Source organism: Aethalodelphis obliquidens, unplaced genomic scaffold (assembly GCF_003676395.1).
Source record: "Aethalodelphis obliquidens isolate GAN/ISIS:26980383/991018 unplaced genomic scaffold, ASM367639v1 scaffold20, whole genome shotgun sequence".
In the NCBI taxonomy this organism is placed as follows: Eukaryota; Metazoa; Chordata; class Mammalia; order Artiodactyla; family Delphinidae; genus Aethalodelphis; species Aethalodelphis obliquidens.
The window spans coordinates 19,096,963-19,113,310 of NW_020837964.1; the positions used below are offsets into that span (position 1 = coordinate 19,096,963).

Below are 16,348 nucleotides of genomic sequence, written 5' to 3' on the forward strand. Positions count from 1 at the left end.
CCCGCCTCCGCCTGGCTCCGCCCCTCTTCTTCGGCGTCCGGCCCGGTCCCGCCCAGACTGCGAGCTAGTTGAGGAGACGCCGCGGCGCGGCCGGGACCCGCCCGGAGGCGCACTGAGCGAGCCACTAGCGGAGCCATGGCCGGCCAGGAAGACCGCGGGGACGGGGAGCCGGTATCAGTGGTGACCGTGCGGGTGCAGTACCTAGAGGACACCGACCCTTTCGCATGTGCCAACTTCCCGGAGCCGCGCCGGGCCCCCACCTGCAGCCTGGACGGGGCGCTGCCCCTGAGCGCGCAGATACCCGCGCTGCACCACCTGCTGGGGGCGCCGCTCAAGGTAAGGGGAGCCGGAGAAAGGTTGGGGGCGACCGAGGGTTCAGGGTCAGCGCCATGAAAGCCTTTGGGAGCCCCTCGAGGAGAGGCTGGAGCGGGTGCGCTCCTCCGGGAAAGTTTTGGGCTGGGGACCCAAGGTACACGTTGCCCGGCTTGTTGGGGAACGCCTCTCAAGTTGAGGGAAGCTGAAGAAGGGAGGATGGGAGCTTGTACTCTGCGGCACCCAGGCTGGCCCTCGAAATGAGGCCCACCTGGGGAGGCGCTCGGGGTCCGCTCGCTGCCAGTCGGCCTGGTTAACTGCTCTGGATAGGGTGGCGTGGGTGTTTGCGCGGTAGCGGACTTAGGAGACGGAGCTGGGGATAGAACAGCTTTCACCTGCTTCAGGTCAGGTGGGGGTGGGACCACGAGGAGGGCGGGCCCGGGGCGGGCCGCTGGAGGTGTCTGGAGGCTGGATTGGGTCCAGCCGGACGGAGTGTTGTCTCTGCCTGGTGAGGCCCGGCTGGGGAGTGCCGGTGGAGAAGAGTCTTCACGGGCTGAGGGGAGTTCCCGGGAAGCGGCCTGGCCCGGGACACCCCGAGCGCGGGAGGCTGCACTGGTGGAAGAGCCCTTTGAGTCACCGCCCCCACCATCTCGTACAGCTGCCGCCGCCGGCCGGGAAGCTGGAAGGGAGGGAGCGGGCCGGGCTAATTTTAAACCGCCGGCCCGCCCTCTTTTGCCTGCACCCCAGAACCGACTCGTGCACAGTGCCGGGAGAGGCCCTTTTCCAGATGGCCCGCCCTACCTCCCCTCCTGCTCGCTGCGCTCAGTCCCCCGCAGGCAGCCTTTTCCGGCGCACTCGCAGGCACCCGGTTTCCGGGCCAGAACTCTGGGAGGCACACAATCACCTCCCGGGGTGCCCCGCCAGCCAGGCAGCACCAAGTGGTGAGGAAGAGAAGAGAGTTGGTGGAGATGCCCTCCCCTGATCCCAGGCTTAACTGGGCGCCGAGTTGCGCAAACTTGCCCCCCGGGCCTGGGGTCTCCCCTGGAATGTGCCCCAGGCGCCAGGCCCCCAGCTTACATTCCTAGCGCTGCGGGCCTGCCCCGCCTCCGAGCGCGGGCGGGAGAAGTGCTGAGACTATTGGCCTGGGGAGTGGCGCGTATGAGCAAAGCCCAGGCTTTCAAGGACAAAGATTGAAGATAGCACATTGCCCTCTCCAGAGTTTTGATGCGACCCCTTCTTGTCCTGCCCTGTTCAAAGGGGCAAACTGAAGTGGACCTAAAAGAAGCACCTCCAGCCAGAGGCCACCTCCCATTCACAATGGGCTCTGGGGAGAGAGGGGTGCTGAACTGAGGCCAGGTTCCTGCCTCCAAGCTCCTGGAACTCCTAGTACTGAAATAAGCCTGGAGCACTACAGAGAACATAGTATTCCTCCCACCCCGGACTCGAGGACAGAACTTAGCCCTAACACCCCTCTTCCCAATTAGGGGCAAGTTTGGGAGGTCAGCTACAGGAAAAAGGATCAGAATTACCCCTTGCCTCTCCCCCTCATTTAGGGACCCATCACCACCACCCCTTCAACCAGGGCTCTGTTCTCTGCTCCCTAGCTGAGAGCTACGGTAATGCGTTAAGTACCCCCCAACTCGGTCCTTCCTGGTCTCCCCACTTTCAGAACTCCCACCTGGTGTGCCTGAGGACTGCCATATCCCCCACAGGCAGACTATGGGGGCCTGCACACTGGGTTACCACTGTGCTTGGAGCCAGGACTCCCTGGGGCTGGCAGCTCTGCCAGGAATGGTCAGATGCACTGTGATGTGCTCATCCCAAATATAAACTGTGACCACAGCCCCAGAATAGAAGGCCAGAGGAAGAAGGGTGAGAGTAGGGCAGGGGCAGGGACATCAGAGAGCTGAAGGAGGGGGAGCAGGGCTCCTCCTTGTAGGAAATGTCAACAGCTGGTCCCTCCCCTAGTCCTATAAGTGGGTGGCCCAGGGGCACAGACATGACTCAGGCCTGCTCCACAGCCCTCTAGAGGGGAGAGGTGGCCCAGAAACCCAGGCATCCCCATCCCAGGCTGTAGAGCAAAATAAGAGGGAGGGGTTCTGTGCTCACTGTTTCATCCTCTGCACAGTTATCCAGCAGGAGAACAGTTCACAGCCAAATGACCTCTGCCTCCCATTCTGGCCACTGATGCCCATCATCCCCCCATACCCTGCCCCTTCCCTGGGAATGTACAGAGGCCCAGCCCACTTTCCCTCTGTGGCTCCACCCACACACACCCCACTGGGCTGTGGCTTGCCTATAGAGTTCCCCTGGGGGCTTCCTTTTTAAATGTTTCAAAGCTCTCGGGTCTGAAAAGGCCTTGCTCATTTCCTCTCAGTCTAGGAGGAAGCTCCCGGCCACAGCTTCTGACTCATCTCCTGGCCCTGGGGGGTGGGATAGGGGGTGTCCTGGCAGTGCCTTGGGTCATGTGTGGTGTCCCCAGGGGAACTCAGGAATATCTGTCTCCCCTCTGTGCCAGAGCCCAGGGACCTGCCCCTGCCCCAGGGGAGAACCTGGCCCTCTGGCCCTGCCTCATTGTTTTACCCAGAGCTGCCCAGTCCCACCCTCCTTGCTACCCTGTCCCACTCTCCCGTGCTACCCCTTTGCCCTTCTGGGCCTGCCTTACGAGTCCCTCCCTGATATCCAAAGGCCCTGCCACATCTGGGATAGCACAGACTCCTTTCTCCCTGGGCTCTGGGCAGAGGGACCTGGGTACTGCTCTGACCCTCATGCAAAGGCCAGATGAGCCCCCTATTCCTAGCAGCAGAGATAGCCCTAGCAATCTGTTCATTACCAGCAACTTTGTTTCCCCAACTGCTGCTAAACATTAGAGTGGAACAGGGGTGGTACTTGTTTCCTGACCTTGCCCATCCCTACTCCAGCCTCAGTTTATCCCTAAGGAGCAGTTGTGACAAAGGGGCTAAAGTGTGAACCTTACCTTCTGGGACAGGGACCAACTGGAGGGGTCCCAGAAAATTCTTAAGGGTAAGATGGGGTGCTCTGGTGATGAACTGAGCCCTTTCCTTTTTTGTTGTGGAGGTCTCTTTGGGAGACTATAGAAGATTGTGATGTGGGCATGAGTCATGGTCTCCTCCCATCTTTCCCTGGGGCCAGCATGTCCAGTCTGTTCATTCTGGGTTGCAGCCTGGTAAGGGACCCGAACTTAGTCCTGGCAGAAGTACGCACTGTTACCCCAATGTGTATGATGTGTGTGTGTTCATTTGTGTTCCCTTGCTGGAACTAAGAGGACCAGTTTGGGGTATTTGCACAGTTCACAAAGCTGAGGGACGGTCTCCAGCCCTCACTCCACCTCCCCTGCAGGGTTCCCTGGAGCACTTCCAAAGTCCATTGGCCCAGGATCTAGGTCAGTTAGCCCTGGTTCCATTCAGCCTGGGGCAAATTCACAGAATTTCTGAGCCTTGGTTTCCTCACCTGTAAAAGGATTATCAGGAGAATCAAAGGAACCAGGCAGCCCAGTGTGTGACACAGAGGAGGCATAACAAATGTGGGCTTCCCTCCTCAAGACCCATTCATGTCATCTCATTCAGGAAGCCAAGGTCCAGTTGGAGACCCAAGATAAAAGGGAAGGAGGGGGCTTCCCTGGTGGCGCAGTGGTTGAGAGTCCGCCTGCCGATGCAGGGGACACGGGTTTGTGCCCCGGTCCGGGAAGATCCCTCATGCCGCGGAGCAGCTGGGCCCATGAGCCATGGCCGCTGAGCCTGCGCGTCCGGAACAACGGGAGAGGCCACAACAGTGAGAGGCCCGTGTACCGCAAAAAAAAAAAAAAAAAAAAAAAAAGGGGAAGGAGGGTCATCAGAACACAGGGTCTTACATTTTTAGGAAAGGAGAAGAAAAAGGTAGTTAACAAATTATTTCCTAAAACAAGAGTCCTTCAGCATGTAATTCTGCACTTTTCTCCATCTTCCTTGCCTCTGGCATTCTCACTCGATTATACTGTTATGAAAAATATTGGGTAGTAGGCAACATGGTGTCCTAAGCTTGTAAAACCATATGTAACAAGTTGGTTTGGGCTGCCAGAAAAGCCTAGCCCAAGGAATCAAGAGAAAAGTGGGCTGGGGCAAGATAGGGGTAGGAGATTAAGAGGTACAAGCTACTATATATAAAATAAATAAGCTACAAAGATATATTGTACAGCACAAGGAATATAGCCAATATTTTATAACAATTTTATTTTATTTTATTTTTTTGTTTGTTTTTTGTTTTGTTTTTTTGGCTGTGTTGGGTCTTCGTTTCTATGCGAGGGCTTTCTCTAGTTGTGGCAAGCGGGGTCCACTCTTCATCGCGGTGCGTGGGCCTTTCACTGTCGCTTCCTCTCTTGTTGCGGAGCACAGGCTCCAGACGCACAGGCTCAGTAGTTGTGGCTCACAGGCCTAGTTGCCCCGTGGCATGTGGGACCTTCCCAGACCAGGGCTCGAACCCGTGTCCCCTGCATTGGCAGGCAGATTCTCAACCACTGCACCACCAGGGAAGCCCTATAACAATTTTAAATGGAGTATAATTTTTTTTTTCTTTTGGCCATGCTGTGCAGCTTGTGGGATCCTAGTTCCCTGATGACCAGGGGTAGAACTCAGGGTCCAGGCGGTGAAAGCGCGGACCACCAGGGAATTCCCAAGTATAATCTTTAAAAATTGTGGATCACTATGTTGTATGCCTGAAACTTATACAATATTGTAAATCTACTATACCTCAATAAATATAAACAAATAAATAGAGAAAAGTGGGCTGGAGGCTGAAGCGAGGAGCTGAGCCTGGGAAGAATGAGGGAGAGACTCCACCCCAAGACAAACATCAGAGAAGTGTAGAAGACAAGAGCCAGGAGGGAGTCCAACATGTGGGCCTACACTGACCCTGTGCTGACCCCAAGTACTGTCCTCAGGGACTAGGGTTTGGGCTTACGCCAGCCTGGCCCAGTCCCAGGGTGTGAGAAACAAGGCCCAGGGGTTTAGCGCTCAGAAGGGTGACCCCAGGATGGATCTAGAGATTGTCATACAGAGTGAAGTAAGTCAGAAAGAGAAAAACAAATATCGCATATTAACGCATACATGTGGAACCTAGAAAAATGCTACAGATGAACCAGTTTGCAGGGAAGAAATTGAGACACAGATGTAGAGAACAAATGTATGGACACCAAGGGGGGGAAAGTGGCAGGGGGTGGTGGTGATGGGATGAATTGGGAGATTGGGATTGACATATATACACTAATATGTATAAAATAGATAACTAATACGAACCTGCTGTAAAAAAAATAAATAAAATTTAAAAATTTTTTTTAAAAAAGGGTGACTCCAGGAAGGGGCCAGTGGTGTGAGGGACAAGCAACACCCAGCTGGCAGGAAGTCTCCGCTCCTTGGAGCTTGCCTGACCCTGCTCCCCGCTCCATCCCCACCCGGGACAGACAGTTAAGAGTGGGGGGCATTGTCCCGGAGGCTTTGGGCTGGCTGTTACCTCTGGACCTCCTCCCCAGAAATGGGGCCCTGGCAGGATAAGACAGGTGAAGTGGCTAGGGAGCCACTGCTACCACAGTGGCCCAAAGGGGCTCATGTGAGGAGGCTGGGGGTGGTAGAGCATTCAGTCTTCAGGACCGTGCCCCAAATGGGTGCAGGTATTCTGGAAGGCGAGGGCCATGCTCAGCTCGCTTGGAATTAGAGCCCGCAACTGTGCGTGCAGGAGGGGAAGAGTGCTTGCTGGATCTGAGCTTTCTGTGGGTGTGCTTCTCACCTGTGCGTGGCCAGTAGCACATATATACCCTGCCTGACTGTATTCTTGGGTGTGTAAGCCACTCTCAGGTGGAATCTGCTCACTCCTCCAGTGTTTGCCTTTACAGCACCCCACCCCTCCCCTTTCTTAGCACCCGTGGCAGTTGTGCTTCTACATTTATTTGTGGCCTTTTTCTGAGTCAGACCTGCCTGCCTCCCCAGCGGGGTTGGAAGACAGGGAAGGCAGAGGCAGTATCTTGTTCCCTGCTATGTCCTCAGCACCTAAAACCAGACTGGTTCGTGAATATTTGAATGAACGAGCTATTCTATATGTGTGTGATTTGGGGGGTCTCTGAGGGGGTTTGTGACTTTGGGGGAAATATGTTTCTCTAGGGTCCCAGAGTCCTCCAGTCCAAGGCAGAAGGAGATGTAACTGTGCCTGGATTGGAGGTGGGGGGTGGGCGGTGGTTGGCTGCTGAGTCACCATGTGGGAAGGGGAATCAGGAGGAATGTGGGGCTGCCCTCAGCTGAGCTGGCCCTGGACAAAGGACCCCAGCCCTGGGGCCTTGCTTCCCCATCTCAGGGCCCATTCCCAGTAGGCCCTGGAGAAGATGACTCTGCTCCCAGGGAGGGGAGAGAGGCCAGGCCTGCCCAAGGGAGGGCAGGCAGCCAAGCAGGAAGTGGGACAGAAAACAGGCTGGAGTGTTTGTCCTATGTCCCACGTCCCACGCAGGAGCCTGGGGGGGGTGGGAAGGAGTGGGAGGTGTGGGTGTCACCAAAGGGCCTTACAGGCTGAACTCAGGCTCTCAGGCATGAGCAGGGGTACTAAGCAGAGGAGGGGTAGGGGCAGGAGCTGGACTCCCTTAACCCCAGGGGACCAAGGGCAGCTGGAAGTCCTTGGGCTGGGTCCAGAGCAGGGCAGGGCTGACAGAACATCAGGACAAATGTTGGGGTTGACTTTCCCAGTAAGATGGAGACCAGAAGACACTCTGCCTCTCCAGAGGTGGGCTTTCCCTGGGCCTCTCAAGAAGCACCACCACTCAAGTCAAGGGAACTTTGCTGAGCCGTGCACACTGGCACTGTGCTACATGGTGTAGGCATCGGGGAGTGGCACGGTGCTGCCCTCAGACTCTCCAGAGTCACCTCACTAGGCTTCTCTACAGGCACTTCTCAAGGGGCCAAGAGTCATCCTCGTGGTGGTGATGGTGGTGGTGGTGGTGGTGATGATGATGATGATGATGATGATGGTGGGAAGCCAGCTCAGGGGGGTGGGAGACATGGGCAGCAGACTCATGGGTGGAGCACCTGACTTCTTGTTACGGTGCAGGTTCCAGGGACCCACTGTAGGCTGACTGAGTCAGACCCTAAAACCTGGTGTTTAATAGGCCTCTTGGAGGTCTCTGAGGTCCAGCTAGGACCATGGTGACTGTAGCCCACTTGGGGCAGGGCAAAGACCCTCAGGCTTGGAGGGACTGGGAGCCCTTCTCCTCACTATCTTAACTCGGGGAGACACACGTCCCCCTCTCAGCTGGGTTTGCACCTCCCAGCATTCTTAACACTTTCTCCCTGGGTGTTGAATGTTCACAGCTGCGAACTTCCTTGAAAGCAGGAACTTCCTCCTATTTTCTCTCCATTCCCCTTCCTCATTCATGTTCAGTAGCTCAACAACCATTTAGGGAGCACTTGCTTTGTGCTAAGTGCTGTGATAGGCTCTGCAGATATTGCATGGACAAGACAGACATGGTGCCTGAACCCAGAGAACACACAGTTAGTGGGGAAGGAGACTAGTGTCTAGGATGTGTGGAAGGCCTCAGAGGAGGGTACACACAAGGGCTGGAGGGATTTGCATAGCATTGGCTAGAGGAGTCCAGGAAGGCTTTCCAAAAAAACATTATCTGGGAATTCCCTGGCGGTCCAGTGGTTAGGACTCCACGCTTTCACTGCCAAGGGCGCGGGTTGTATCCCTGGTCAGGGAACTAAGATCCCACAAGCCGCATGGTGTGGCAAAAAAAAAAAAAAAAAGCATTATCTAATCTGAAACCTAAAGAATGGGTAGGTATGAGGCAGGAGAAAAGCTCTTTGAGCCACGTGAGCTTTGCACATAGTAGGCCCATGAGAAATGACTGCTGAAGGAATGCATGGCTGCACTGCAGGCCCTTGTGGTGTGCCTCTGCCAGCACCCTGAGTGGGAGGTAGGAGGTCATGGGGTCTCCATACGTACTCCTGCCACCTCTTCCCCAGCCCTGACAGCTGTTCCCTTTGCCCCCAGCTAGAGGACTGTGCCCTGCAAGTGTCTCCGTCTGGATACTACCTGGACCCTGAGCTGTCCCTAGAAGAGCAACGGGAGATGCTGGAGGGCTTTTTTGAAGAGATCAGGTCAGAGCTGATGGGGCCAGGAAGGCTAGGCTGGCTCCCACCCTTGCCCCCATGCTGGAGGGGCTGGCTCAGGTGTCAGCAGCCAAGACACTTGATCTCTAGCCAGGGCTGTGGGTCTCCTCCTACCACCCCAGGGAACTGTGCCAGGGGAATCCCAAGGCCTGGCTAGTGTTACCTGCTGCCTGGGACCGGGGTGGGGGCTCTCCTACATACCTGAGATGCCTGTGTTCTTCAAACCCTCCTATCTGGACAACCCTTTGGCTTGGAGAAGCATCTGGGGAGAAAGGAGCTGTGGCCAGGTTTTGGCTGCCTTGGTGTGGGTGGAGAGACCCTGAGGAATGGGCTGGGAGCTGCTGACTGGGCTACTTGATTCCAGCAAAGGGCGGAAGCCTACTCTGATCCTGCGGACCCAACTTTCTCTGAGAGTCAATGCCATCTTAGGTGAGTGTGTGAGGATATCAGCATCGAGTGCCTCCCCTCCCCGCTGCCCTGGTTGTCTCCGTTTCTTTCAGGCCTGTGCTGGACAGCAGACAGAGCAGATGGGAGATGGGATGTGCGACTCCTCCCATTCCTATCCTGACCTCTTCTTCCAGGGCAGCTGCCAGACTGCGGGTCGGGCTTGCCCAGAGTCAGGGAGTGGAGGAGGAGGTGGGGGGTTCAAGAGTACTGGAAGATGCTTTGATGGGGGGTTGTGGTTGCGTCCCAGTAGAAGGGGGTGGGGGTGTGTCCCCTGGAGGTTTCCATGCCCACCTACCTCTTGCAGAAAAGTTGTATGGCTCCAGTGGCCCTGAGCTCCGCCGCTCCCTCTTCTCACTAAAGCAGATCTTCCAGGTGAGGCCCAGAGGTGGGCTGGGGGTGAGCATCCAGGCTGAACCTCCCCCCACTAAACTCCCCCATGGTGCCCGCAGGAGGACAAAGACCTGGTGCCTGAATTCGTGCACTCAGAGGGGCTGAGTTGCCTAATCCATGTGGGCGCTGCTGCCGACCACAACTACCAGAGCTACATCCTCCGAGGTCAGCCTCACCCCTCCCCCATGACCCCTGCCTTCAGTGACCCCTTACTGACCTCTTCTTGTCCCTGTGTCCCCAGCACTAGGCCAGCTGATGCTTTTTGTGGATGGGATGCTGGGGGTGGTGGCCCATAGTGAGACCGTGCAGTGGCTGTACACACTGTGTGCCAGCCTGGTAAGTGGCCCTCCACCCAGCCATGTACCCTTTTCCCACTGCCTCTCTCTGGGCCTCAGTTTCCTCTTCTGCAAAGTGGTCTGGAATGGAGGGGGTCTGTGGCCCCTCTAAGCCTCAAAGTCACTTCAGTTCCTGGGCCTAGAGATGGCTCTTTCTGCCTAGACTCTCCTCTCTGGGTCCAGCCCCAGGAGCCCTTCCCCCTCCCCACCAGGAGCCAGCACAGGTCTGGCCCAAGCCCCACTCATGTATGGTGACCCCTTCCCCCCAGTCCCGCTTGGTGGTGAAGACAGCCCTGAAGCTGCTGCTGGTCTTTGTGGAGTACTCTGAGAGCAACGCACCACTGTTCATCCGTGCAGTCAACTCTGTGGCCAGCACCACGGGTCAGAAACTGTCCCTCCCTCCTCCATTGCTCAGGGCCCTCTCTCCTACTTGTTCCCATATGACTGCTCCCTATCTGGGTGACAGGTGCTCTTCCATGGGCCAATTTGGTGTCCATCCTGGAGGAGAAGAATGGCGCTGACCCCGAGTTGCTGGTGTACACCGTCACCCTCATCAACAAGGTGGGATAGGGGGAGCCAGGTGCCATTCTGGGCCCCTCAGGCTCTTGACTTCTGCTCTCCATCAGCTTTAGCCTTGCCGTCCTATCCCCACCCTCCAGACTCTGGCAGCGCTCCCGGATCAGGACTCCTTCTACGACGTGACGGATGCACTGGAGCAGCAGGGCATGGAGGCACTGGTCCAGCGCCACTTGGGCACCGCAGGCACTGACGTCGACCTGCGCGCCCAGCTTATGCTCTATGAGGTGGGCTGGGCGGGCTGGGCTGTCAGGGCCTGAAGGCAGGAGAGAGGAGGGGAGGGAGGGAGGCCGTTCTCCAGTGCCCCACCCCACCTACTTGGGCCTCAGTCGCTCCCATCTGGGCTCAACTCTCCTAGAGCACCCTGCGGTTGGAGGATGGGGACATGGAAGAAGCCGTCACAGGTGGGCGGCGCATCACCCGCCGAAAGCCTTCCTCAGAGGAGGGCAAGAGGATCCGCCGATCTCTAGAAGTGCGCTCCCCGGAGCCTGGGTAAGAACGAACTACCTTGGCAGAGGCGGAGGGGTGGAACCGCCAGGAGGAGCCCTGCCTCCTGACAGGCCACATCTCCAGCTCCACAGGCCCCGCCTCACCAGTAGTCTCCACCTCCTCCTCCGCCAGCCCTGCCTTGCCGACCGGCCCCACCTCCAGCCCCGTAGGCCCCGCCCCACCTACAGGCCCCGCCTCCAGCGCCGTGGGCCCTGTCTCTGGCCTCCATACCACCTTGAGCCTCTTTCCTACCATCTCCGTGACGCCCTCACCCAACAGTTCCTGCGAGAGGAGCATCTACAAGTAAGTAGGGAGATGGAGCCTGTCCCGGGAGTCTTTCCTCCAACTGTCCCTCCACTCTGCGCCCCTCCACGGGCCCTCCGCCTCCTCTGCCCAAACTTCTCTGCCCAAACGCGTGCTTTCTTTCTCTTTCTTTCCAGACTTCACCAAACTGCTCCTGTTTGGTAAGTGACTGCCGGGGGGTGGGGTTCGGCTCTGACTGGACCTCCTCCTCCTGCGGCTTCTCTTCTTTCTGGCATTCTGCCTGTTTTGTCAATGTCATCTGTCTCTCTACCCTCTTCTTTCTCTGTCACTGTCTCTGACTCTCCTGTTTTGCTCTGTCTTTGTCTTTTACTGCACCCTGTCCTGTGTCATGTCGGTCTCTGCCCTCCACTTCCAGTTTCCTCACATCATGCCTCCCCCTCTCCCTCCTCTTCCCACTGTGGCTGGGAAGGAACCCCTGATATCACTGCCCAGCTCTGTGTGGGTGTGAGCAACTGGGCTTTGGGGTGAAGCACGTACCACAATTACCATTTCTTCCTCTCATTCCCCCCTACCCAGGGCCCGTGAGAGCCCATCTGTCCCCCAGTTCCCTACTGGGCAGGCCAGGCTGGAGTAAGTACAGAGGCCAGCCTGCCAGGCCTGCCATGTGCTCAGGGCTTCAGCATTGCTTCCCCCAGCAGGGGTCCCATGTGCCTGATGCAGCCAGAGCTGGGGGACTCTCCCAGACTTATGTGTCCTCAGTTACCCAAGGACTAAGCACTAGGAAACAGTTCACTGGGGTCATAGAGGTCCCAGTGCTTTAACAGTTGACACCTTAACAGCTTTGATCAGTGATGAGGACGTGGACTCCCAACCTGGAGCCCATTCTCCTGTGTCCTAAGCCCAGGATTAGGGCTGGGAGGGGATCTAGGGTGCTGTGTGGTGCGGAAGTGGAGGAGCAGCCTCCATCTAAGGGAAGGACAGAGACTGAGTGCCGACAGAGGCTGGAGGGACCAAAAAAGAGATGGGATCACCTTTATGACTTCAACATAAACTGAGTGCCTTTCGTTTACCAGGCCCTTTTCTGGGCATAGGCCATAGCTCTCAGAAGCTGCTAGACATGCCAAGGGAGGGAAAACCTGGTGTGCCCATTGGGACAGGTATCCCCTCCCCCTGCTCTAAGGGTCCTTGTCTAGAATCAGAACAGTGAACATGAACAGCAGCAAGGTTGCAAGTTAGATGTTAAGTAGAACTTTTCCCCGTATGTTGACCTGGGAATACTGGGTTGGTAGTGACCCTCCCCAGATGTGGAAGACTGAACAGGGGCTGGCCTTGGCGGCAGGGGGGGGCGGGCAGGTCCCGGGTCTGCTCAGCGCATGGACTGTTCCCTGTGTGTCTGTGTGTGCCTGCAATTAGGGGCAGTGCCCAGGGGCCCATTAAGGCATGTGCACCACCCTGGGCTCGGGTGTGTCAGACACCCTCACTGACAAGTCCCTCCCCCCAGAGCCCGGTTCCTGGAGAATGTAGCAGCAGCAGAAACAGAAAAGCAGGCTGCGCTGGCCCAGGGCCAGGCAGAGACATTGGCTGGAGCCATGCACGATGATATCGATGGACACCCAGGTGAGCAGGTGGGTGGGCAGAATCCACCCATGTTGCCCTGTTGCTCCACAGAGGACGTGACACTGACGGCTGTTTCCATTTTTCTAGACACCCAAGAATTACAGGGCTCCCCAGAACCAGCCCCTGCACCCGGAACACCCCAGAGCGCTGCCCCTCAAATCCTGCTCCGTACTCGGCACAGCCTCGAGCCAGAGCCCAAGGAGCCATTGGCCCCACCAAGCCCCAAGGCTGAGCCCATCCGGGAGCTCCCTACCAGCGTACCCAGCCTCTGCATTGGGGACCTGGACTTCTCAGACCTGGGGGAGGATGAAGACCAGGACGTGCTGAACACGGAGTCTGTGGAGGCGGGGAAAGGGGTCCCGCCCCCGCCACCCCCGCTCCCGGGAGGCCCCCCACCTCCTCCGCCGCCACCACCCCCACCCATCAAAAGCTCCTTCCCACCACCACCCCCAGCTGCCGCTCTTCCCCCCTCAGCACCTGATGGCCTAGCCCTTCCCACCAAGAGGAAGACAGTAAAACTCTTCTGGCGGGAGCTAAAGCTGGCTGGGGTCCATGGAGGCTCTGGCAGCCGCTTTGGGCCCTGCCCCACCCTGTGGGCCTCACTAGAGCCTGTCTCGGTGGATACAGCCCGGCTAGAACACCTGTTCGAGTCCCGTGCCAAGGACGTGCTGCCTTCCAAGGTAAACGTGCCCTCGTCTGCAAGGTAACCCTAGGGGAGAGGGGAGGCAATAAGAGCTCAAGTGTCTGAACTGCTGGGGCTGCCACTCATTTCCCACATGGGGAAACCGAGGCAAAGAAAGGAGTAGCGACTTGTCTGAGGTCCTTCAATAAGGATTCAGCCCAACCCTAACTAGCGTCTAAGCCCATCCCAAGGTCTTACACATCCCAGATCCCTGGTTGTGGGGTAATCCCACCATTCAGCCATTCAGAGTGGGGCCTTAGTGTGCCCTCTTAGATTGTTGCCCCAGTTAGACCCTTTCCCAATCTTACACTGCCCTTCCCCCAATTTCAAAGAAAGCTGGTGAGGGCCGCCGCACAGTGACCACCGTGCTGGACCCCAAGCGCAGCAACGCCATCAACATTGGCCTAACCACACTGCCACCTGTGCACGTCATTAAGGCTGCCCTGCTCAACTTTGATGAGTTTGCTGTCAGCAAGGATGGCATTGAGGTAGGGATACCCAGCTAAGGGTGCAGCAAGTCCGGCCCTCTCCTTTGGTCAGTGGGCATTTCCTGTCCCTCCAGTGGTGGGCATGGGCTTGGCATTTCCCCAGATTCTGGGGCTGCCCCAGACGACCTAGGGAGGAGTCAAGACCAATACCTGAGGCCTCAGGCCAGCACTGAGTGGCCTATGTGGGCCGGTGGGTGCATTCTCAGAAGCTACTGACCATGATGCCCACAGAGGAGGAGCGGCAGAAGATCGAGGAGGCCCAGCTGGCCAATCCTGATATACCCCTGGGCCCAGCCGAGAACTTCCTGATGACTCTCGCTTCCATCAGGGGCCTGGCTGCCCGCCTACAACTCTGGGCCTTCAAGCTGGATTATGACAGCATGGAGCGGGTACCTGGGTCATGGGATGGGACAGGCAGTGGGGACAGGTGAGCATGATGACCACGTAGTCTGAGTCCCTGGTCTCCCACACCAGGAAATTGCAGAGCCACTGTTTGACCTGAAAGTGGGCATGCAACAGCTGGTGCAAAATGCCACCTTCCACTGCATCCTGGCCACCCTGCTGGCTGTGGGCAACTTCCTCAACGGCTCCCAGGTGAGCTGAGAGCACATGAGGTCGGGGCCCGGGGCTCTGGAGCCAGCCAGCCTCAGGCTCAGGCTCAGGCTCAGACGGGGTCCTTTCAGAGCAGCGGCTTTGAGCTGAGCTACCTGGAGAAGGTGTCAGAGGTGAAAGACACGGTGCACCGACAGTCACTGCTGCATCATCTCTGCTCCCTGGTCCTCCAGACCCGGCCTGATTCCTCCGACCTCTACTCAGAAATTCCTGCCCTGATCCGCTGTGCCAAGGTCAGCACCTGCTGGGCCAGGGCTTGCTTAGGCTACAGGCATGCGCATGGGCTGTGTCCTCTGGCAGAAACTCTTTCTTCTATTGGCATGGCTACACCTACTCTGTCTTTAGGTCTGTTTAGCTGCCACTTATCCCAAGAAACCTTCTCCGTTCTCCACTGCATCAAATGGACTTGTCTGTCTCTTGCATCAGACTGTGAGCTTTTGGAGGGCAGGGGCCGGATCTCGGCTGTGTCCTCAGGGCCCAGGCTAGTCAGCCCAGCACAAAGGCAGCTCAGGTGGTGTCTTTCTGTGGGGGGACAGCATGTGTACTCCCTGCTTTTCCAGGTGGACTTCGAGCAGCTGACTGAGAACCTGGGGCAGCTGGAGCGCCGGAGCCGGGCAGCCGAAGAGAGCCTACGGAGCTTGTCCAAGCACGAGCTGGCTCCAGCCCTGCGTGCCCGCCTCACCCACTTCCTGGCCCACTGTACCCGCCGTGTTGCCATGCTGAGGGTCGTGCACCGCCGTGTCTGCAACAGGTGGGGGCGTGGGCCAGAGAGAGGTAGGACTGCTACCACCATCCCTCAAACCCCAAGCAGGACTCACCACTCCTCCCCACCCCAACCTGGCTAGGTTCCACGCCTTCCTGCTGTACCTGGGGTACACAGCGGAGACAGCCCGTGAGGCGCGCGTCATGCAGTTCTGCCACACGCTGCGGGAGTTCGCACTGGAGTATCGGACTTGCCGGGACCGGGTGCTGCAGCAGCAGCAGAAGCGGGCCACGTACCGTGAGCGCAACAAGACCCGGGGACGCATGATCACCGAGGTGGGTGTCCCTTCTGGGTCTTGACTGCCACCCCCATGGTTTTCTTCCTCTACTCCCAACCCACCCCTTTCCTCTCTCCAGACAGAGAAGTTCTCAGGTGTGGCGGCTGGGGAAACCCCCAGCAACCCATCTATCCCAGTGGCTGTGAGCAGTGGGCCAGGAGAGGGTGATGCCGACAGTCATGCCAGCATGAAGAGTCTGCTGGCCAGCAAGCCCGAGGACACCACACATGGCCGCCGCAGCAGAGGTGGGACCTACGGCCGCTGCGGGCAGTGGGCTCTGGGGCTGCTTTGGCCTCACCTCCCTATCTGGCTCCCTCAGGCATGGTCCAGAGCAGCTCCCCAGTCATGCCCACAGCAGTGGGGCCCTGCACTGTACCCCCAGAAGAACCTCCAGGCTCCAGTTTACCCAGTGACACTTCAGATGAGATCATGGACCTGCTGGTGCAGTCAGTGACCAAGAGCAGTCCTCGTGCCTCAGCTGCTCGGGAACGCAAGCGTTCCCGTGGCAACCGCAAGTCTTGTGAGTATTCCCCACACACCCACTGCCCACCTTAACTCCATCAACCCCCTCCAACCCTGCTCTGTCCTTGCAGTGAGACGGACGTTGAAGAGCGGGCTCGGAGAGGACCTGGTACAGGCGCTAGGACTGAGCAAGGGTCCTGGCCTGGAAGTGTGAAGGTGCTGCCTCCAGGATACCTATCTATCTGGGCCCCAGCCTGCAGTGCAGGAGACTATGGTGAGGAGGGACCAGAGCACAATTCTGGGCCTCTTCTCTACTCGAGGGCCAGTGGGTGCATTCTCAGAAGAGAGAATGGTCCGTGGCCAGTGCCGTGAGCAGTATTAGCTGTGTGTCCCTGTGTGAGTGTGCATGTGCATGTATGAGCTCCCTGGACACGTGGAGCATAATAAAGTTTTCCTAGCCAATCCAAGAGCCTTTTCCTTCTTTCAAAGT

At 57.6% G+C, this 16,348-nt stretch overlaps 1 protein-coding gene across 3 annotated transcripts; it reads left to right on the forward strand.

Annotated features, from left to right (window-relative positions):
- The first annotated feature begins 73 nt into the window (after positions 1-73).
- Positions 74-16,322, forward strand: FHOD1 (formin homology 2 domain containing 1). 3 transcript variants are annotated; one of them, XM_027119606.1, is made up of 24 exons: positions 74-336; positions 8,338-8,444; positions 8,821-8,885; positions 9,208-9,275; positions 9,353-9,458; positions 9,535-9,629; positions 9,898-10,009; positions 10,095-10,189; positions 10,288-10,431; positions 10,563-10,696; positions 10,778-10,996; positions 11,134-11,157; positions 11,534-11,587; positions 12,459-12,574; positions 12,662-13,254; positions 13,589-13,744; positions 13,951-14,133; positions 14,219-14,338; positions 14,428-14,589; positions 14,917-15,107; positions 15,202-15,394; positions 15,476-15,641; positions 15,716-15,916; positions 15,990-16,322. In XM_027119606.1, exons 1-24 carry the CDS (start codon positions 136-138, stop codon positions 16,070-16,072), a joined length of 3,588 nt encoding a protein of 1,195 aa, XP_026975407.1. In that variant the 5' UTR covers positions 74-135; the 3' UTR covers positions 16,073-16,322. The 3 variants fall into 3 exon arrangements, with proteins under 3 accessions (XP_026975407.1, XP_026975405.1, XP_026975406.1); XM_027119604.1 differs by lacking the exons at positions 11,134-11,157; positions 11,534-11,587 and having other exon boundaries at positions 75-336; XM_027119605.1 differs by lacking the exons at positions 11,134-11,157; positions 11,534-11,587 and having other exon boundaries at positions 75-336; positions 10,826-10,996.
- Positions 16,323-16,348: the final 26 nt, after the last annotated feature.